The sequence below is a fragment of the Ochotona curzoniae genome, unplaced genomic scaffold (genome assembly GCF_017591425.1).
Source record: "Ochotona curzoniae isolate NIBS_2020 unplaced genomic scaffold, NIBS_Ocur_1.0 contig_3432, whole genome shotgun sequence".
Classification (NCBI taxonomy): domain Eukaryota; kingdom Metazoa; phylum Chordata; class Mammalia; order Lagomorpha; family Ochotonidae; genus Ochotona; species Ochotona curzoniae.
In genome coordinates this window covers 2,778,821-2,794,083 of record NW_024465859.1, presented here as the reverse complement: position 1 = coordinate 2,794,083, position 15,263 = coordinate 2,778,821, and the positions used below count along the sequence as shown (strand labels likewise).

The 15,263-nt window shown below is 41.1% G+C and overlaps 1 protein-coding gene across 1 annotated transcript in view; it reads right to left on the bottom strand.

Annotated features, from left to right (window-relative positions):
- The window catches only part of SLC17A6 (solute carrier family 17 member 6), a 36,869-nt gene extending 22,061 nt beyond the window's left edge, over positions 1–14,808 (bottom strand). Inside the window, exons 1-3 of the mRNA XM_040980282.1 lie at positions 14,567–14,808; positions 11,714–11,966; positions 10,116–10,234 (exon numbers count right to left, since the gene is read on the bottom strand). Of these exons, the coding sequence (XP_040836216.1) occupies positions 10,116–10,234; positions 11,714–11,966; positions 14,567–14,652 (458 nt within the window). The 5' untranslated portion in view covers positions 14,653–14,808. The remainder of the gene's footprint in view (positions 1–10,115; positions 10,235–11,713; positions 11,967–14,566) is intronic.
- Between the last annotated feature and the right edge of the window lie 455 nt (positions 14,809–15,263).

Genomic DNA, 15,263 nt, shown 5'->3' with positions numbered 1-15,263 from the left:
GGGCCATTGAAGATGAATGTAAAAAGGAAGAAATAGGTGCTAAATGTAAGAAATTTATAAAGTTTCAAAAATTGGAGAAGTTGAATTTTGTATCTTATGGAAAATAGTGGATGTGGCAGTGCAGATAAGTAAGAGAAATAACGCAGAGTGTGATAATAAATGAGAAGAGGTTGAAGAAATATATTTGGCTGTGATGGAATTTGAGGTGACAATAAAGAATGGGTGACAATTATTGTGGTTCTTCAAAAATTTCATGAAAAATGCAATTAGAAGCATATGTTCATTTTGGCGCAATTTTCTGCATCAACTGAAAATACAAGTTACAAAAAAAATTATACGAATGAAAAAATGTTTTCACCATAAAAACTCATTTGAAATTGCATTTGACATAAAATCTTTGAAACATCCTTGTATATTCCAAAGCAAATATGATGCTTACTGACATAAAGGGGTTCATTATCTCTGTACTCAGAAAGTCCTATATAGGCGCCAGTTCCAATCCCAATGGCCCCACTTGCCATCCGGCTCGCTGCTTGTGGCTTGGGAAAGCAGCAATGGAGAGTCCAAAACCTTGGGAACCTGTACCCACATGGGAGACCAGAGGGATGCTCCTGACTTCGAATCAGCTCTGCTCTGGTCATTACAGGCACATGGAAAGTGAATCAATGGATGGAAGATCTTCCTCTCTATATCTCCTTCTGTCTATTATATCTGAGTTTTCAAATAAATAAATAAATAAATAAATCTTTAAACACACACACTGAAGTCAAATTATTAGACTGAGAACACAAACACACCTCTCAGGCCTAGTTGAGTAATCTCATACAGCAGAGTGACTGAAAAGCTATTGTAGTTCCGTAGGAGACATTTATATGCTCTAACATAATACTAGCTAAAAATGTAAAGTCTCATGAGAATTCAAATTCCTAACTGCAATTTGAATAAACTATTACTCACTGAGTATATGATCTTACCCAAGTCATTGATACTTCAATTTTCTTAGCCTTATTTTCTCTATCTGTTAGATGGGGATATGTTTACATACTACAAAGGAACATTACAAAGATTTAATGAATTATGAAAGGTGACTGTGTATGGTCCATAGTAAATACCATCTGAACACCATAACTTCTATTATAGAAATTTCATGGCATCTGGAAAAATTTTCAGATGGTTATTATTCCTCATTCTCTTCTTGCAGAATGATTTTGCCATGATAAGATAATTTCATTTTTGTGACGACCAATGTCAAGATATTCCATGGCATTCTGAAATTCTAACCGTACTTAGTGCATGAAGATATTAATGGAAACTCTCTCCCATTCTGAAGTCATACAGAGCAGTCCATATAAAATATCCAATAGAAAGCAAAAAGAAAATGGGTGACTTTCTCTGTAGGAGCCTTCTCATCCCTTTATCCCATAGCCTCCCACATTCAATTATTTTTACAAACTCATCTCTCAGATATTCCTAAAGCAGTGAAGAAGATTTTTATTATCAACTCAGTTGATTAGATGATTCTCTCTTCATTCAAAATCCTAAGAGTTTATGTGCTTCCTGTCCCTTCTTTTACTTGTATCTCTTGGAGAAAAAAGTCCAGATTTTCATCACTTGAAGCACCATGGCACTAGTGGAACGTTTTGTACATGACATATTCTTAGGAAGTCTGCATATGATTCCTCTTGTACATAAACCTTCAGAAGAGGGCAATAATAACTTTTTTCTTAGGGATTCATAAATATTAACAAATCTTTTTTACCCTGAATTTTATTTGTCTCAGTATCCTACTCAATAAATGGACTACTTGTTCTTGAGCCACTAAAGGGACAAACTGCTAATTAGAGTACTTCCCTTTTAGAAAGTAACTTCATAAAATTGGCAGTTTAGAGCACACCTGTGGATCAGTCCTCACTGAAGGTAGCTAGTGAGTTGAAATATATGGTGCAGCCTAGCCCCTTCTTTGAATCCTCCAAATATTGGAGTCTCCTGAGCAAGTGTCATAACACTACCTGTCTAACACAGCATCCTCATCAGCCTCTGAAACTAATATCGTAGAAGCTCTTCTTGCAAAATTGAAGTAGGTGGCATTGCCTCAGCAGGGACAGTGCCCTCATAAAGTTCCTAGGCATTTATCAATGGTTTAGTGGGGTGTGTGTGTGTGTGTGTGTGTGATGTGCTGTGCTTATTTATAATCAATCTTTTTGTTTGGCTTGATGCTAGAAAACAAAAACACAGATGCCAAATATAATTTTTACCTTTCTAAAAACATAGGGATATATACCAGAAAGCATTTAACGTTCAAGTAAATGTGATTGTCCCTATCTCTAAGCTGAAGTTGCACGCACATGATTGGGTTTCAAAGCACTATTTTTCTGTAGGGAATATCCATCACTACAGAATTTTCGAGTTCATTCTCTGATCAAAAGATTTGTCTGGCCATCAGAACTATGTAATTAAATCAATTTAAAAACTATTCTGCAGCCACAGCCATGTTTTTTTTCTTGTGAACCTAGTCCAAAAGTATGTACTATAAGGATTGCAGTATTGTTAAATAGATCTCTCTCTCTTTCGCTTTCTCAATCTGTTTCTGTTGCTCCACCCCTCCCCTCCACACACACACACACAAAGTGTAAAGAGAGTGAATGAGAGAGAGAGGGAGAGAGTTATTTAACAATGAGAATTTGTTTATCATTTGAAATCAGATATTCTAGAGTCGATAGCCCAGCTCTGCCTCTCACCATCTGGTAATAGGAAAAAAAAAATCTCTGCTGTTCAATCTTCCATCCTCCCATGAGTAAAAGATGTATCAGAATTACTACCTGACTCTGCCACTGTGAGGAAGAAAGATGGTAAACATAAAGTAATATTCCTTTAGATTCTAATTCCATCTGCCTCCTCAAATGGAAAGCTAGGACAATTATGGAGATGATTTATAATTCAGATCCTGCCACTTTGAGACAAATAGAAATTTCACTGCTCAACATTCAGCTCCACATTGATTGGAAAGCTCTTTTGATAATAAGTCACTGCTTTCCTTTTCACGTGGGCAGATTCTCTTCTGCCATTCAATTCAGGTGAGTTGGCTTTGATTTTCCCCACCCTACACTGAAAGCTTCATGTCTGGGCTTTTTGAGCTTCAGGAAAGGAGAAATAGCCTCCTTATTCATGACATGAATTAAGTAATTCTATCTCTACCGACTTTATTCCACCTAAAGTAAACATTGTGGGTTTTTTAGGTTTATTCTACAATGTCTTCGATATCACATTATACATTTTTCTAGGAATATTTTCAATGTACAAGTTTCTCCACAAATTAAATATTGTATTTGATAATATAAGAAATAATATAATTGAGAATATTTGAGTGATTGTGGTTTTTCAATGCCATTAATAAGTTATATCTCTCCAAAATTATTATTTGGTTTCCTGTTTATATTTTGTGCTTTGTTGTTTTGTTTTTTTCTTTTTGCACTATAAGACATTTCAATAAAGAGGCTCACTTACAGTTTGATCATCATGTTTTCTACATAAAAGTGAGTAATCAGTAACAAAACAAACACTGGACATTGCAAAGAAAGGTATTTTCTAGAAATAAGTAAATTTTTCCAAATGAACACTTGTACATTTTTTTTGGATCCTCTCATTTTATTAACTGCAAGGTAAGTTATTGATAACATTATCTAGTATACTTGTAACACCAATATATAAATTATAACATTTAACATTGGTAGTATCTAATACAGGATAGAAAGTATTAATAAAATGCTAAACTATAATATTGATACATAATGGCATTCAGTATTGTCATATTACTAATGCAATATGCTCTCCATGAAGAATTCTAGGAAATCACACAAATATTTTCAGCAATAAACTGACCCACCATTTCAAAGATAAAATAATCAGACACATAGGCCTTAAATTGTTGAGTTTTAAGTTCCAGAGTGTAAGCTGAATCTCACTCAAAATGATATTTCATTTCCATTTGAAGTCCTTATAATTAGCAGCCAAAATGCTAAATTTAAAACTCATTTATGATGTCAATGTAAGTAGAAGTAGATTATCAATAACTTAACTGGAGGAAAAAGGCAAAGAAATGTACAAAATAATTTATACTATCCTAAATGTATTATTCTTTAATAAAAAAGATTAGAAACTGGCGGATACTATTGATTTTTCAAAGAACAATATTAAAATCTTTGTGAAATAAAATGAGTGCTTATTAAAGTTGCTTTCCAGAATGGCAAACCCATAGAAATCCACTTACATTTGCTTTTCTCACAATTTCCTCTGAGGAAAATAATAACATGCTAAAATGAATTTGCTGTGATTATTTTCAAGTTGAAGTCAGTTCCTATTTGTTTTTTCTCTGCTCGTTATACATTCATGCAATTTCCTTTCATCCCCTGTACATCATGAAATAATAAGCTTTTGTAATCCCTTTAAATACATTGGTATGCGTGTGTAGCGGCATTATGTATATCACCAAAAAAGAAAATTTCGGAAAAGCAAATGAAAATGAAAATTTACAATGCAAATTTGCCAATTTATATCCTGTGTAACTGTGAAATTCCCAGTTACATGCATTTCTATGACCAGAAGCCACAAAGATCCTAGATGATGCATCCATCCCAGAGAGATTTGTCTGGAAATTCTTGCAGCATCGCCAGCGACTTATCACTTCTAGAGTTAATACTCGTTTTTGCTAAATCAATTAATCGATCAATCAATTTCCATTTGGGAAGTGGCTTGTCATTTAACCAGGGGACTAGTGTCCCTCACCCCAGGTGGAAGACTAATCTTCTTCTGCAAGGTTTCCAGTGGACTGATTCAGCCTGTTTAATCTATTTAATCTAATCAGATCGGGATCTGGGCACCTCCCTTTGTCACATCTGATGCCCCCTGCTCCAGTATTATAAAGGGAGGACACAGGCACAAACCAGTGCTCTGGGTCCCCTGATACATCATTAAGTTGTAGAAATGGCTTCATCACTCACGACAGAGAAATTAGACAGCCCCAATGAATGGCATATGGCAATAGGAGAATCACTCCACCAGCTGCCCACCTGACTCTCCTTCCTCGAAATCAAATCCCTCCCCTGTGGAAGCTGCCTCTGCACTGCGGTTGCTGCATGCTGCTGCAGCAGCAAGAAAAGCCAGAGCTACAAGGCAAGCACGGATTGGAGAATGAAAAGAGAAAGGCTCCTGTAGCCAACATATGCAACCCTTGGAGACCTCTCCCCACATCCAGTCCATCTATTCATCTCCTGGAAAGGAGTATTTTCTTTTGTCAGAAAAAGAAAAGCTGCATTTCCCCCAGATACCTAACCTATAGGGCCATAATAGAGAAAGGCAGACAGATATTGAAAAGGCAGCAAGGTGAGATAGTCGCTTCTTACCCCAGAAGACTGTGTACTTATAAACCAATGCCACCACAGCAGAATGGTGGGCTCTTATTGGAGGCCTCATGCTGTTAGAATTATTTTCTCATACAAAAGGAATTTGCAAATACTTCCCACAGAAGGAATTAAGAACCCCCTCATTGCAATGGAGTTTTTAATGGATAGGTAAACAGGGATAAGAAAAGTGACAGCTTAGTTAGATAGGTAGAGAGCAAGAACAATTGAGGGAGAGTGAGAGCCAAATTTGTGTGTATGTATGGTGGCAGAGATTATGAGTTCATTTCCAAGGTTTATTCTAATAAAAAAAGAAACATGTTTTTTTTTTGTTTTCTTTCAATGATGTGACAAGAATCCCACCAGTAAAACTTCCCCCTTTTCAGCTTGAGACATGAATCGCTTATATTTAAAATATTTCCTCTGTTTCTGAAAAACATTCTAATAACAGATTTTTTCATAATTGGGAAATCTAGAATTTTTGCCTAAAAATAATGTCAATTTAATTTCTCTAAATATAAACACACATTAGTCAACAGTTTAAAGCCATGCATTTTGGTCTCTTCATTTTATATATATATTGGGTTCTCTCCTACATAATGATGTGAATTAAGTTGTATCAGCCAAACACCAAGGAAGAATTCTTCATTTTTGCAGACAGCACATTTAAACCCCCTCAGTAACATTCTAACCTGTTCTAGTCTTCTAAAAGAGTAAACTGCCCAAGAAGCTGAGTGGGAAGAGATAGTTCCAATTGGCATGATTTTTTTTCTCTAAAGAATACCACGCTATTTGTCCTAACCAAAATCAAGTATAGAGTCTTTTTTGTCTTTTTCGCAAAATAATACAATCATCTATGTTGTGGTCTACCATATGCACAAAAACATAGTTTGTCTTGCCAAAAAAGACTATAGGGGTCCCTTGGGTCTGCTAAAGGCTTCTATCTCTAATTCATGTATTTCTCTGCAGGATTTGGGGCATGATAGATTGCAGCCATCCACTGAGTGTGCAGATGGTCCAGCCTGCTGCGAGCATGACCTTAGCAATGAAGTACACAGTATTAGAGATGTGAAACGACTCTATGAAGGTAGCATGTAATCATGTGTTATCAGTCTCCTGAGTTCTAATCAAGATCATCAATCTCCTTTCAAAGAAATATGTACTGTGTCTCAGAAAGATTCAGTTAACCAGCACACTCAGGAGTCTGCACCTACAGGTTTGGCTTTAGATCATGTATCTACTGGCTTTTTGTTTGCTTGCTTGTTTGTGTTTTAAGTTCAAATCACCTTATTGTGATACCTGTTTTTCTTGAAGAAGTATTTATAGTATTCCAAGCACTTTTATAGATAATGATGAAGCTGTGAGAAAAATGTGGACAAAACTACCTGCACTCATAAATCTTATATTGTAGTGGAGATAGATGACATCAAACCGATACATAGGTGCAACGTTGATATAGCAGGAGTTAACAGACACTGTGTAAGGCTAAGAAATCAGGGTAACAGAGGAGTGCAAAAATCTCTAAATAAGGTTTAAATATCATGGTCTCCTCTATACAGTATTTGTGGATAGAGGATAATACATTCAAAATGGAATGTTGACCAAATGTTGGCCAAATCTCCTTTGGAGTATTTGACTTTCTTTAGTTATGCCTTTTACAAAACAAAAGAAAGCCATAGATAGATAGATAGATAGATAGAGATATAGATGTATATATATATATATATATACCCAAACCTGCTTTTTCTCCTGTTAAACCTTTGTCCAATTTCTCTAAGCAATTTAAATGTAGGACAAAGCCAAAACTTAGCATTTTCCCCTGTAAAGACAGAAATTAGTATGACCTCATGCCCTGAATTATTTCAAGATACAATTACTTTTCTTACATATATAATCATAACACTAAATCTTGCTATCTTCAAACATCACCGATTTGGAAAGGAATTCCTTTAGGAAACCTTTGAGTTCCCCTCTCAATCATCGGAGGAGCTGACTATCCCAGGCACAGGTCTTCACCAATTAAGTGCAGACAAAGGAAACTATGAGGCCAGGACCTTCCTAGGGGACTGAACTGAATCCCTGCAGACTCATCCTGTGCCTCCTCGCCCTGAGCAGGAAAGCAAAAATATTTAGAGTGGGAGCTCTTTCTGTACCTAGAGTCTGAATGAGAATGAGACTTTGTTTCACCCATGAACTAGAGGAGTCAGATCACTGCTATTTTTTCATTGAGAAATTTGTCAGGAGGTGTAGCAGGGAGCTCTTCTCTAAGGAGGTGCCTTCTTCATACACCTCAGCTCCTCTCCTGGAGCTCTGCCCAAACAGTAATGGCAAACACTTCAAACTGAATTTGACTATACATAGAGAGGGGGAAAAAATCTGTCCCTAGTATCCACCCAAAGGAAATCTCATTCTGCTATTCAACGATCCATTTGGAGAAACTTCTTTTCCATGGGCAAAAGTATTTGTAGGGAGACTGGCTTTACTGCATTGCTTTCAATATTTTCTTAAAATGATCACAATAAACAATATGCATCCTTCAAACCAGTTCCAAAAATCTCTGATTTTGTACTTATAAAAAAGGCTTCCAATGTAAAAGTATATGTAACTTTGTAGGATTAGTTGGACATTCACCAACATGCTAACAATAGGTGTAGCTAATTAAGCTACTTAAAATTGTATTGTTCTTGTGAAGCAAATGAAGCAACTATGTCAAAGCACTCAACTGTGATTAAAAAAACAGCCTCTGTAATTTCCATATATTCATAAAATGTTATCATAGATTTGAATTTAATCTTCTCAGTCTTGTGGGACACAAGATACTGCACCTGGAAATATAAAAGTATCCCTTTTGAAGTCATTTGTAAACATGGATGAATTTGGGCCCAAACAAGAATTTTAAAATCCAGAAATTATTTCTTTGAGAAAAAAAGCTGCTGAAATAATTAGAGCCTGAATCATCATCAATCTGTTCATTACTAAATTTGATATAAATGATAACAATGCCCTTGTTCTTTGGGTGTGTGTGATCAGAAGAGACTGCCTATTGATCACCTAGTTTACAAAGGAGAGTCAAGCAGCCTGAGTGTTTTTGCCTGGCAGGAAAGTGGTAAGGTTTTAATTTTTGCCAAGCTGGACATTTTGATCCCCATAAAAACCTCTAAGGTACCACCATTATATGACATGACATTTAATTTCTTCTATCATTTCCATTTTTTTTTTTTTTTTTGGTGAATTGGTGATTTTTTTTTTCCTCCTGAGGTAAAATAGTTCTTATATAATCACATTTGGCATTTTTAAAATTTTTTTTCTGGGAAGTTTATCTTGTTTGAGGGGATAGCTTTTTTAGGGGAAAACAATGAAATAATGATAAATCAGGGATTCAAAACCAAAAATGTAATATATTCATAATCAGTAACATTTAGCACAATGTTGTCTTCAAATTTTTCGACATCCATTCCTTCTTTCTTTTGTCCAGTCTGTAAAATTGAATTCTCTGCATAACTAATTATATTAACTGAAATGGATTCCTTTTAGGAAAGAATATTTATCTCCTGCTGGCTCTCAGAATTAATCACTCTTGTTGTCAGCTAAAAATATTCAAAAGGCATTGTTCCAAACCTATCACACTCTTGGCGTTTCTAAGAACTATCCAAAACCAGCATACGATTCAAAATAAAATCAAATTTCCAGTAATTCTTCCTGAGACATCTCGCGCAGTAAGCCGCCTCTAGGGATGGCTTTGCAGGGGACAGGGCTCTGGGGGCGGTGGCAGGGAGCAGGGTGGGGAGGAGTTGCACAGGGAGAAAAACACGACCTAGGAGTTGCTTGGGGCTATCGCCTCCTTCCTCTAAAATGTGGTTGGCACGGAGGGCATGGAGTGCAGTTCCAGGTACAAATACTTGAAGCAGGGTAGATCTGATGCAGGGCGAGTTACGCGTTCTATGCCAAGTCCACAACTCAAACAGCATTTACTTTTTGTTTGCTTGTTGTAGTCAGAATATTCGCAGCGATTACAGATGAGGTAGCTGCTCACTGAGCAGACCAAGCTGTGCTCCCTGTGACCCCCCAATCCCACCAGTCCTTCTGCCTCAGCCTCCAGGGTGCTGCTGCGAACACCTCGGGCACTCTGGACCGTGGCCGCCGCGGCGAGGCCTGAGGTCCTGGACGCAGCTGGGAGCCTGCTCTCACCCCGCCCCTGAGGAGCTGAGCTCATTAACAGGTGGAGTCGGACTCTCGCGCCTTAGATCGCGGCCGCCTCCATAGAAACGAGCCCGTCCGACCCGGAGCACCAGCTGGGCGGGTTCTGGCGCCAAGCCTGGAGTGGCTCCCAAATGGGAGTTGAGCACCACAGGGAGCCGGGGCTCGCGCAGCGTGAGGACTGGAGCCAGGCACGTGATGCTCCCCACCCCTCTCTTGCACCCCTTTTCATGGTCCCTGCTGGGTTCATCCAGACCTAGCTCCAACTCCTCTCCCGCTAGTTCACCAAAAGCCGACTCAGCCTCCGCAGCGACACGGACGGCGTGGCCGCTGGCAGCCCTCCCGAGAGAACATAAATCCTGTACACCTCACGCCGGGAGGCGGACCAGCCTGGCCCCGAGGGCGCGGGTGGGGACTGGATGGCCCCACGCACGATCTCCCCAGCCGCGCCGGCCGCTAGCGCCCGCCCTTTCGGGGTGCAAACGCTGCGCCCCCAGTCCTGGACCCCGCCGGGCGCCTTACCTGTTGGCCGCCAGCCGAGATGCGATGTAACCTCCAGGAATCTGAGTGATGATGTAGCCCCAAAAGAAGGAACCGTGGATCATCCCCACGGTTTCCGGGTCCCAGTTGAATTTGGCTTTCTATGGGGGGTAGGGAGAAAAAAATGGATAGAGAGAGGAGTCCGTGTTGGAGGACTCATTTTCAGTGAATTGCACCCCGGGTCCTCAACGCGCTGGGCACTCTGCATTCTGGGGATGGGTACTCAACTTTCGTTTCCTAACCAGACTGTCTTAGGAAACCACGCGCATTAACGAAATATATTGTAAGCAACGGCGAGGCTGGGGACCCCGCTTTTGCTTCCTGGCTCCGGTCGTGTAGGTTGGATTACTGCCGAATAGTGGGAATACTTCTGGGCATTCAAGCTCTCCCCTCACCTCATACCCCGCTTAAAAAAAAAAAAAATCGTTAATGGGTGTGGGATTAGAGACTGTGGCCCCGGGTCCCTTGGCAGATCTCAGTGAGGGTTGATGTAGCGGGCGATTTAGAAAACTGGACCAAACCTTCCCGACTTAAATAGGAAAATTCTGACACAGCAAGAAAAGGATGCGGATGTCCTCCTGGCAAGGTGGGGATGGGGCTGGGTCAGAAAGTGTTGGCGTGACCCAGCGACTTTTGGAGAGTGGCTGTAGTCCCTCCGGGTGGTTTAAGGAGTGAAAGGGAGGAATTTGCCTTTAGGTCCTCTGGGCTGCTAGAGAAGGTGCAGGTCAGCTGAATGCGAACTTTCAGATCGCGATTATTCTGACTGCAGAACTGGGGGACCTTTTAGTTCCCCTTTAACTATAAAGTTGAGGCCCAATGTATTTTGCAGACTGTCCTGGAAAACGCTTCCCATCCGCAGAGCGAACCTCGTTTCTCCTCCCAGTTTTTTGCTCAGCTTGATTTACGGCCTTCAATCCCTAATGTTGTACTATTATGTCCTGACTAACGGATTCCAGTGACCTTGAAGTAGCCCTCTCTGCTCTGGACATCACTGGCTGACACCTAAACAGGCCCCGCAGAGGGGGTGAGGACAGGGCTGGCAGTGGCTCTGTGACTCTCCCTGGCTGGGCGAGATCGACTTTCCTAAAGGCGGATCCTCAGAACCCCGCCCTTCTCTTTGAACACAGCTAATGGAATTTCAGTTTCCGATTTTGTTTCATTATATTTATCAAGAGTGTTTGTCGAGGATCGAAGGAAGTGAGGGGAGAGCCATAAGTAACAGACTACTCGACTCCTCCGTGCAAAGGGAAAATATTGCTATTTAGAAATAGCGGACAATAGCTAGCGACTTCTTCTTACTAGTCATTTTTCATTTAAGAAAAAAAAAAAAAGGAGGGGTTGGGGAGGCCTTAATTAAGGCCTAGGGGCTATTCTCCCATCTGCAGAATAGGAAGGGAGGACCCACACCACAGAGCAAAGGGTGTTGATACTGCAACCCCACCCCCTCCCCAGGGGCAGCGCTAAGGCGGGCACCGGGAGCATTATTTTTCAGTGGGAGCTGGGGAAAGAAAACAGGGTTCGCAGCTTGGCAAGGACGTAAGGCCATGAGCGGGAGCCAGGGCGGCCCCGTCGCTGCCCACCTCCTTGATGACCTTGCCCCCGCGGTGGATGGTGCTGTTGTTGACCATGTCCACGATGGCCACGCCAAGATTGCAGCGTATGCCGAAGGAGATGCAGAAGCCCAGGCCGCTCATGATGGCGATGATGTACCGACGTGGAAGGCCGAAGCACGTGCAGTCGCACAGCGGCGCCTTCTTCTCGGGCACCTCCAGCGGCTTCCCATCCTCTGTCAGCTCGATGGTCTCGCCGGCCTCCTGCTTCTTCTCCAGCACCCTGCGCGGCAGAGCGAGGGAGGGGGAGGCCGGGGAGCTCGGGTTAGGAGCTCCAGGTTCTTGCCCACTCCTCTCTCACAGAGCTCACCAGGGCAGCGGGAGGGCCCTCTCCGCGTCCCTAAGGTTAGGGTGGTGGCCACCAGCAAACCTGCGGAACTGTCCTTGCCCTCCAAATTCAGCCAGCTTTCCACTCCGCGGCTATGTCCCTTCAACTTCAATACCTTCAGGTCTAAAAAAATGTAATTCCTTTCAGTCCGAATTCCCCTCATCCCATTCAGACACACTGACCATTCGGCCTAACTGTTCCGGGGGATGGGGGCTTAAGTTTGCTAGGGGTGTGGTCTCTGGAATGGAGCCTCCTCCTCAGCTGCCCCTCAACTCCTGCAGCATCGCACCTGCGACCTTAGATCTTATCCTGACACTCAACTCTCACCCGCATTCTTTCCTAACCAAGTTTAACCTTTCCGGGTTGAAGACTCCGGCGATCAATCTCGTCTCTTGCCCTCGCCCAGCTCAATCCCCTGGTGACTAAATCGCAGCTCTCGGCCCCGACCCTTTGGGGAAGGGCCAAGAAAGCTCTCCGACTTTGTCAATTGCTTGGCCTCTCCTCGCTGCAGCCGCAGGGTGCCAGCTTAGTGCTCACACCCCAGTTACACACCCCCACCCCTTTTTACTCAAGAAGGAAACAAAGGCCTCCGCAGCATATGGCCGACACCTAGGCTCCCTACAGCTAGAACATGAATAATTAATTATTCACAATTTTGCGTCATTACTAGCAGCTACAGACAGCGAAAAATTTTTATGGGCCCATTTCCAAAGATGTAAATGGAGATTCCCAAACATACAAATTCGCCCTCGAATCAGCTTTGAAATATGTTTCACACCAATGTTGAAGATCTCGCTTTTAACAACAATGATATTACACGCTTTCACCCATCTGATTCAAATCTTTGCCAGGCTTCCTCGGCCTCCCCACTCTTCCCCCATGAGGAAGTGGGGAAAGGAAAGGAAATCAGGGAATGGTGGGACGCTTGTATTTAAAAGTGGTTGTGTTGTTCTAGCCAACTGATAACCCTGAGATTTCTATTCAAGAAATAAGAAGAACGGGAAAGGTGGTGTCTCCATAGTCCCCTGGGACTGGTGCTTTCCATAACTAAACAAAAGAACCGTGGCATTTGCACTGGTAGGTATTTCCCAGTGCATTCAGGGCTTTCTTTATTTCTGTTAATCTGTGCACCTTTAAGTCATGTATATACACTTTTTCTTTTTATCACACAAGAGTGGAGCAAAACGAATCTGTAGAACAATCCTGAGAATGCACAGCTGAAGGAGACGCTGCCAGGCGATTTGAAGTTGCTGGAGAAGAATGTCAAATTCTACAAATTCTCACCTGAAGATTAGGTCATCTCTTGTTAGTCTAATGGTTGTAGCCAGAGTACAATCCAGATGCTTAAAAAGATACTAATAATTTACTCTAGGGGAACATTTTTTAACAGATGTCACTTAAAATATGAGATTTATATGCTCAACTATACAAAGTTGAGCTGTGCAGGTGACCGTACCTAGTGGCAGTTGGGTGGAACCAAAACAGCAGCTTCCAGGATGGCTGCAGAACTGCAGGGCCCTTGCAGTGTCTACTGCCGCATAGGAGCAACGGAACCTACATGAAACCCGTCAGATTCCAGGAAATGTGGAAATCTGGAGAGCATATTAGTCGATTCCTTTACACTTCTTACACATTTACAGAGTCTTCCGTTTTCCAAATCTGAACATTAGTGTTCACTGAAAATCACTTATCATCAGGTACCTGCCCTTTTGCTTTGAATTTGCTAACACATTAAGAAAAAAAAAATCTTTTTTCATGAAACATGCTTTAAAGCATTTAAAGTTGTGCATAATTTGTATATTGAATGTAAAAGGATAAACACTAAAACCATTTTTAGCAATTTAAGAGCAATTTTTGCTGGTTGCTATTATGGCTGTCCTTAAAATCACTTTGACATTTCTCATCCAAGAAAATTTGATATCTATGAAGCAGCAAATAATTTTTAAAAATGCATATGCATTGTTTTGGGTTCCTGGAAGAGCTATTTCAGTTATCAATAATTGATATATTTTGATTCATTTCCATTCACTATAGAAGAAAGCTTCCAATGGGAATTCTCAAGTATGATTTTGAAGCTAGATATAAATTCCTCTTTGTAATTTATTGCTTAATTGTTTAAAGGGCTTATTTTTATGCATTTATATACATTAGGGTAATTTAATCTAAGGTTTTCGTAAGCCCCCAAAGCAATGCTTTTTGAGCGGATCTGCTTATCTTATAAAAAGGATAAGCCATAAGCGGGAAAGAATGAGAATCTGCAGGTAGTTAAACAAAGAAATAAAAAATCTCACAGACATAAACACAAAACACAAAGACAGCAGTTTCACTTAATACAAAATTCTTGCATTACTAAGAAGGCTTCCACAGCAGTCTTGAACTGGCAATGAGCAGTAGAAAGCCCTTCTGACCATATTTCAGTTTCTGTGAATAACCAGAGTAAATGGAAATGTCTCTAATGCTAAGCCCCAGGTAAGCATGGGTTTGCTTTCTCTTACCTGTAGATCTGGCCGAGGGATTTTCCAGCAAAATTCTTTAGCCCCTCTTTTCCAGGGGCCAAAATCCTTTGTTTTACAGACTCCATCCTCGCAAAGGCTGGTGCTTTTGCCAGATTTAAATAGTGATCACTATGAAAGGCAAGGGTTGCGCATATTGTCTTAATTCCTTAAGGTAGTTCTGAGCTTTTTCTTCTCCGCAGACTGGTATTGGTGTGTCTCCAGCAAGAGTGAGAGTGAGAGAAGGGAGGGAGAGTGAGAATGAGAATACAACAGAATAGCTGCATACAACCCACGGGTTTCCTAATAGGAGAGTTGGTAGACACAGTCAGAAAGTCTCATTGGAAGGGGAGGATCCGGTGGCAAAGGGAGCACGCAGTGCCATGGTATTTGGGCGGGTGCAGATGAGTCCTTGTGCTGGAAGCCAATTCACTGAAAAACAATGCAAATTCCTGTTTTTAAAAGCTTATTTCTATCTAATCTCCTGCTGTTTTAATGGAGAACCCAGAGACATCACAGAAACCATGAGAGAGAACAAAATCAAAAGAATACTACATTTTAAAATGGTGCCTTTGCTCTAAGGAGCAGAACACTTTCAAAACTCACGGGAGCATCTCAGGTCTCAGGTGAGCAATGCCACTATTAGCTTTTCTTTGCCCATGCTGTTCTCCCATCGCGCCGGGGTAAATCTGCTGTGCGG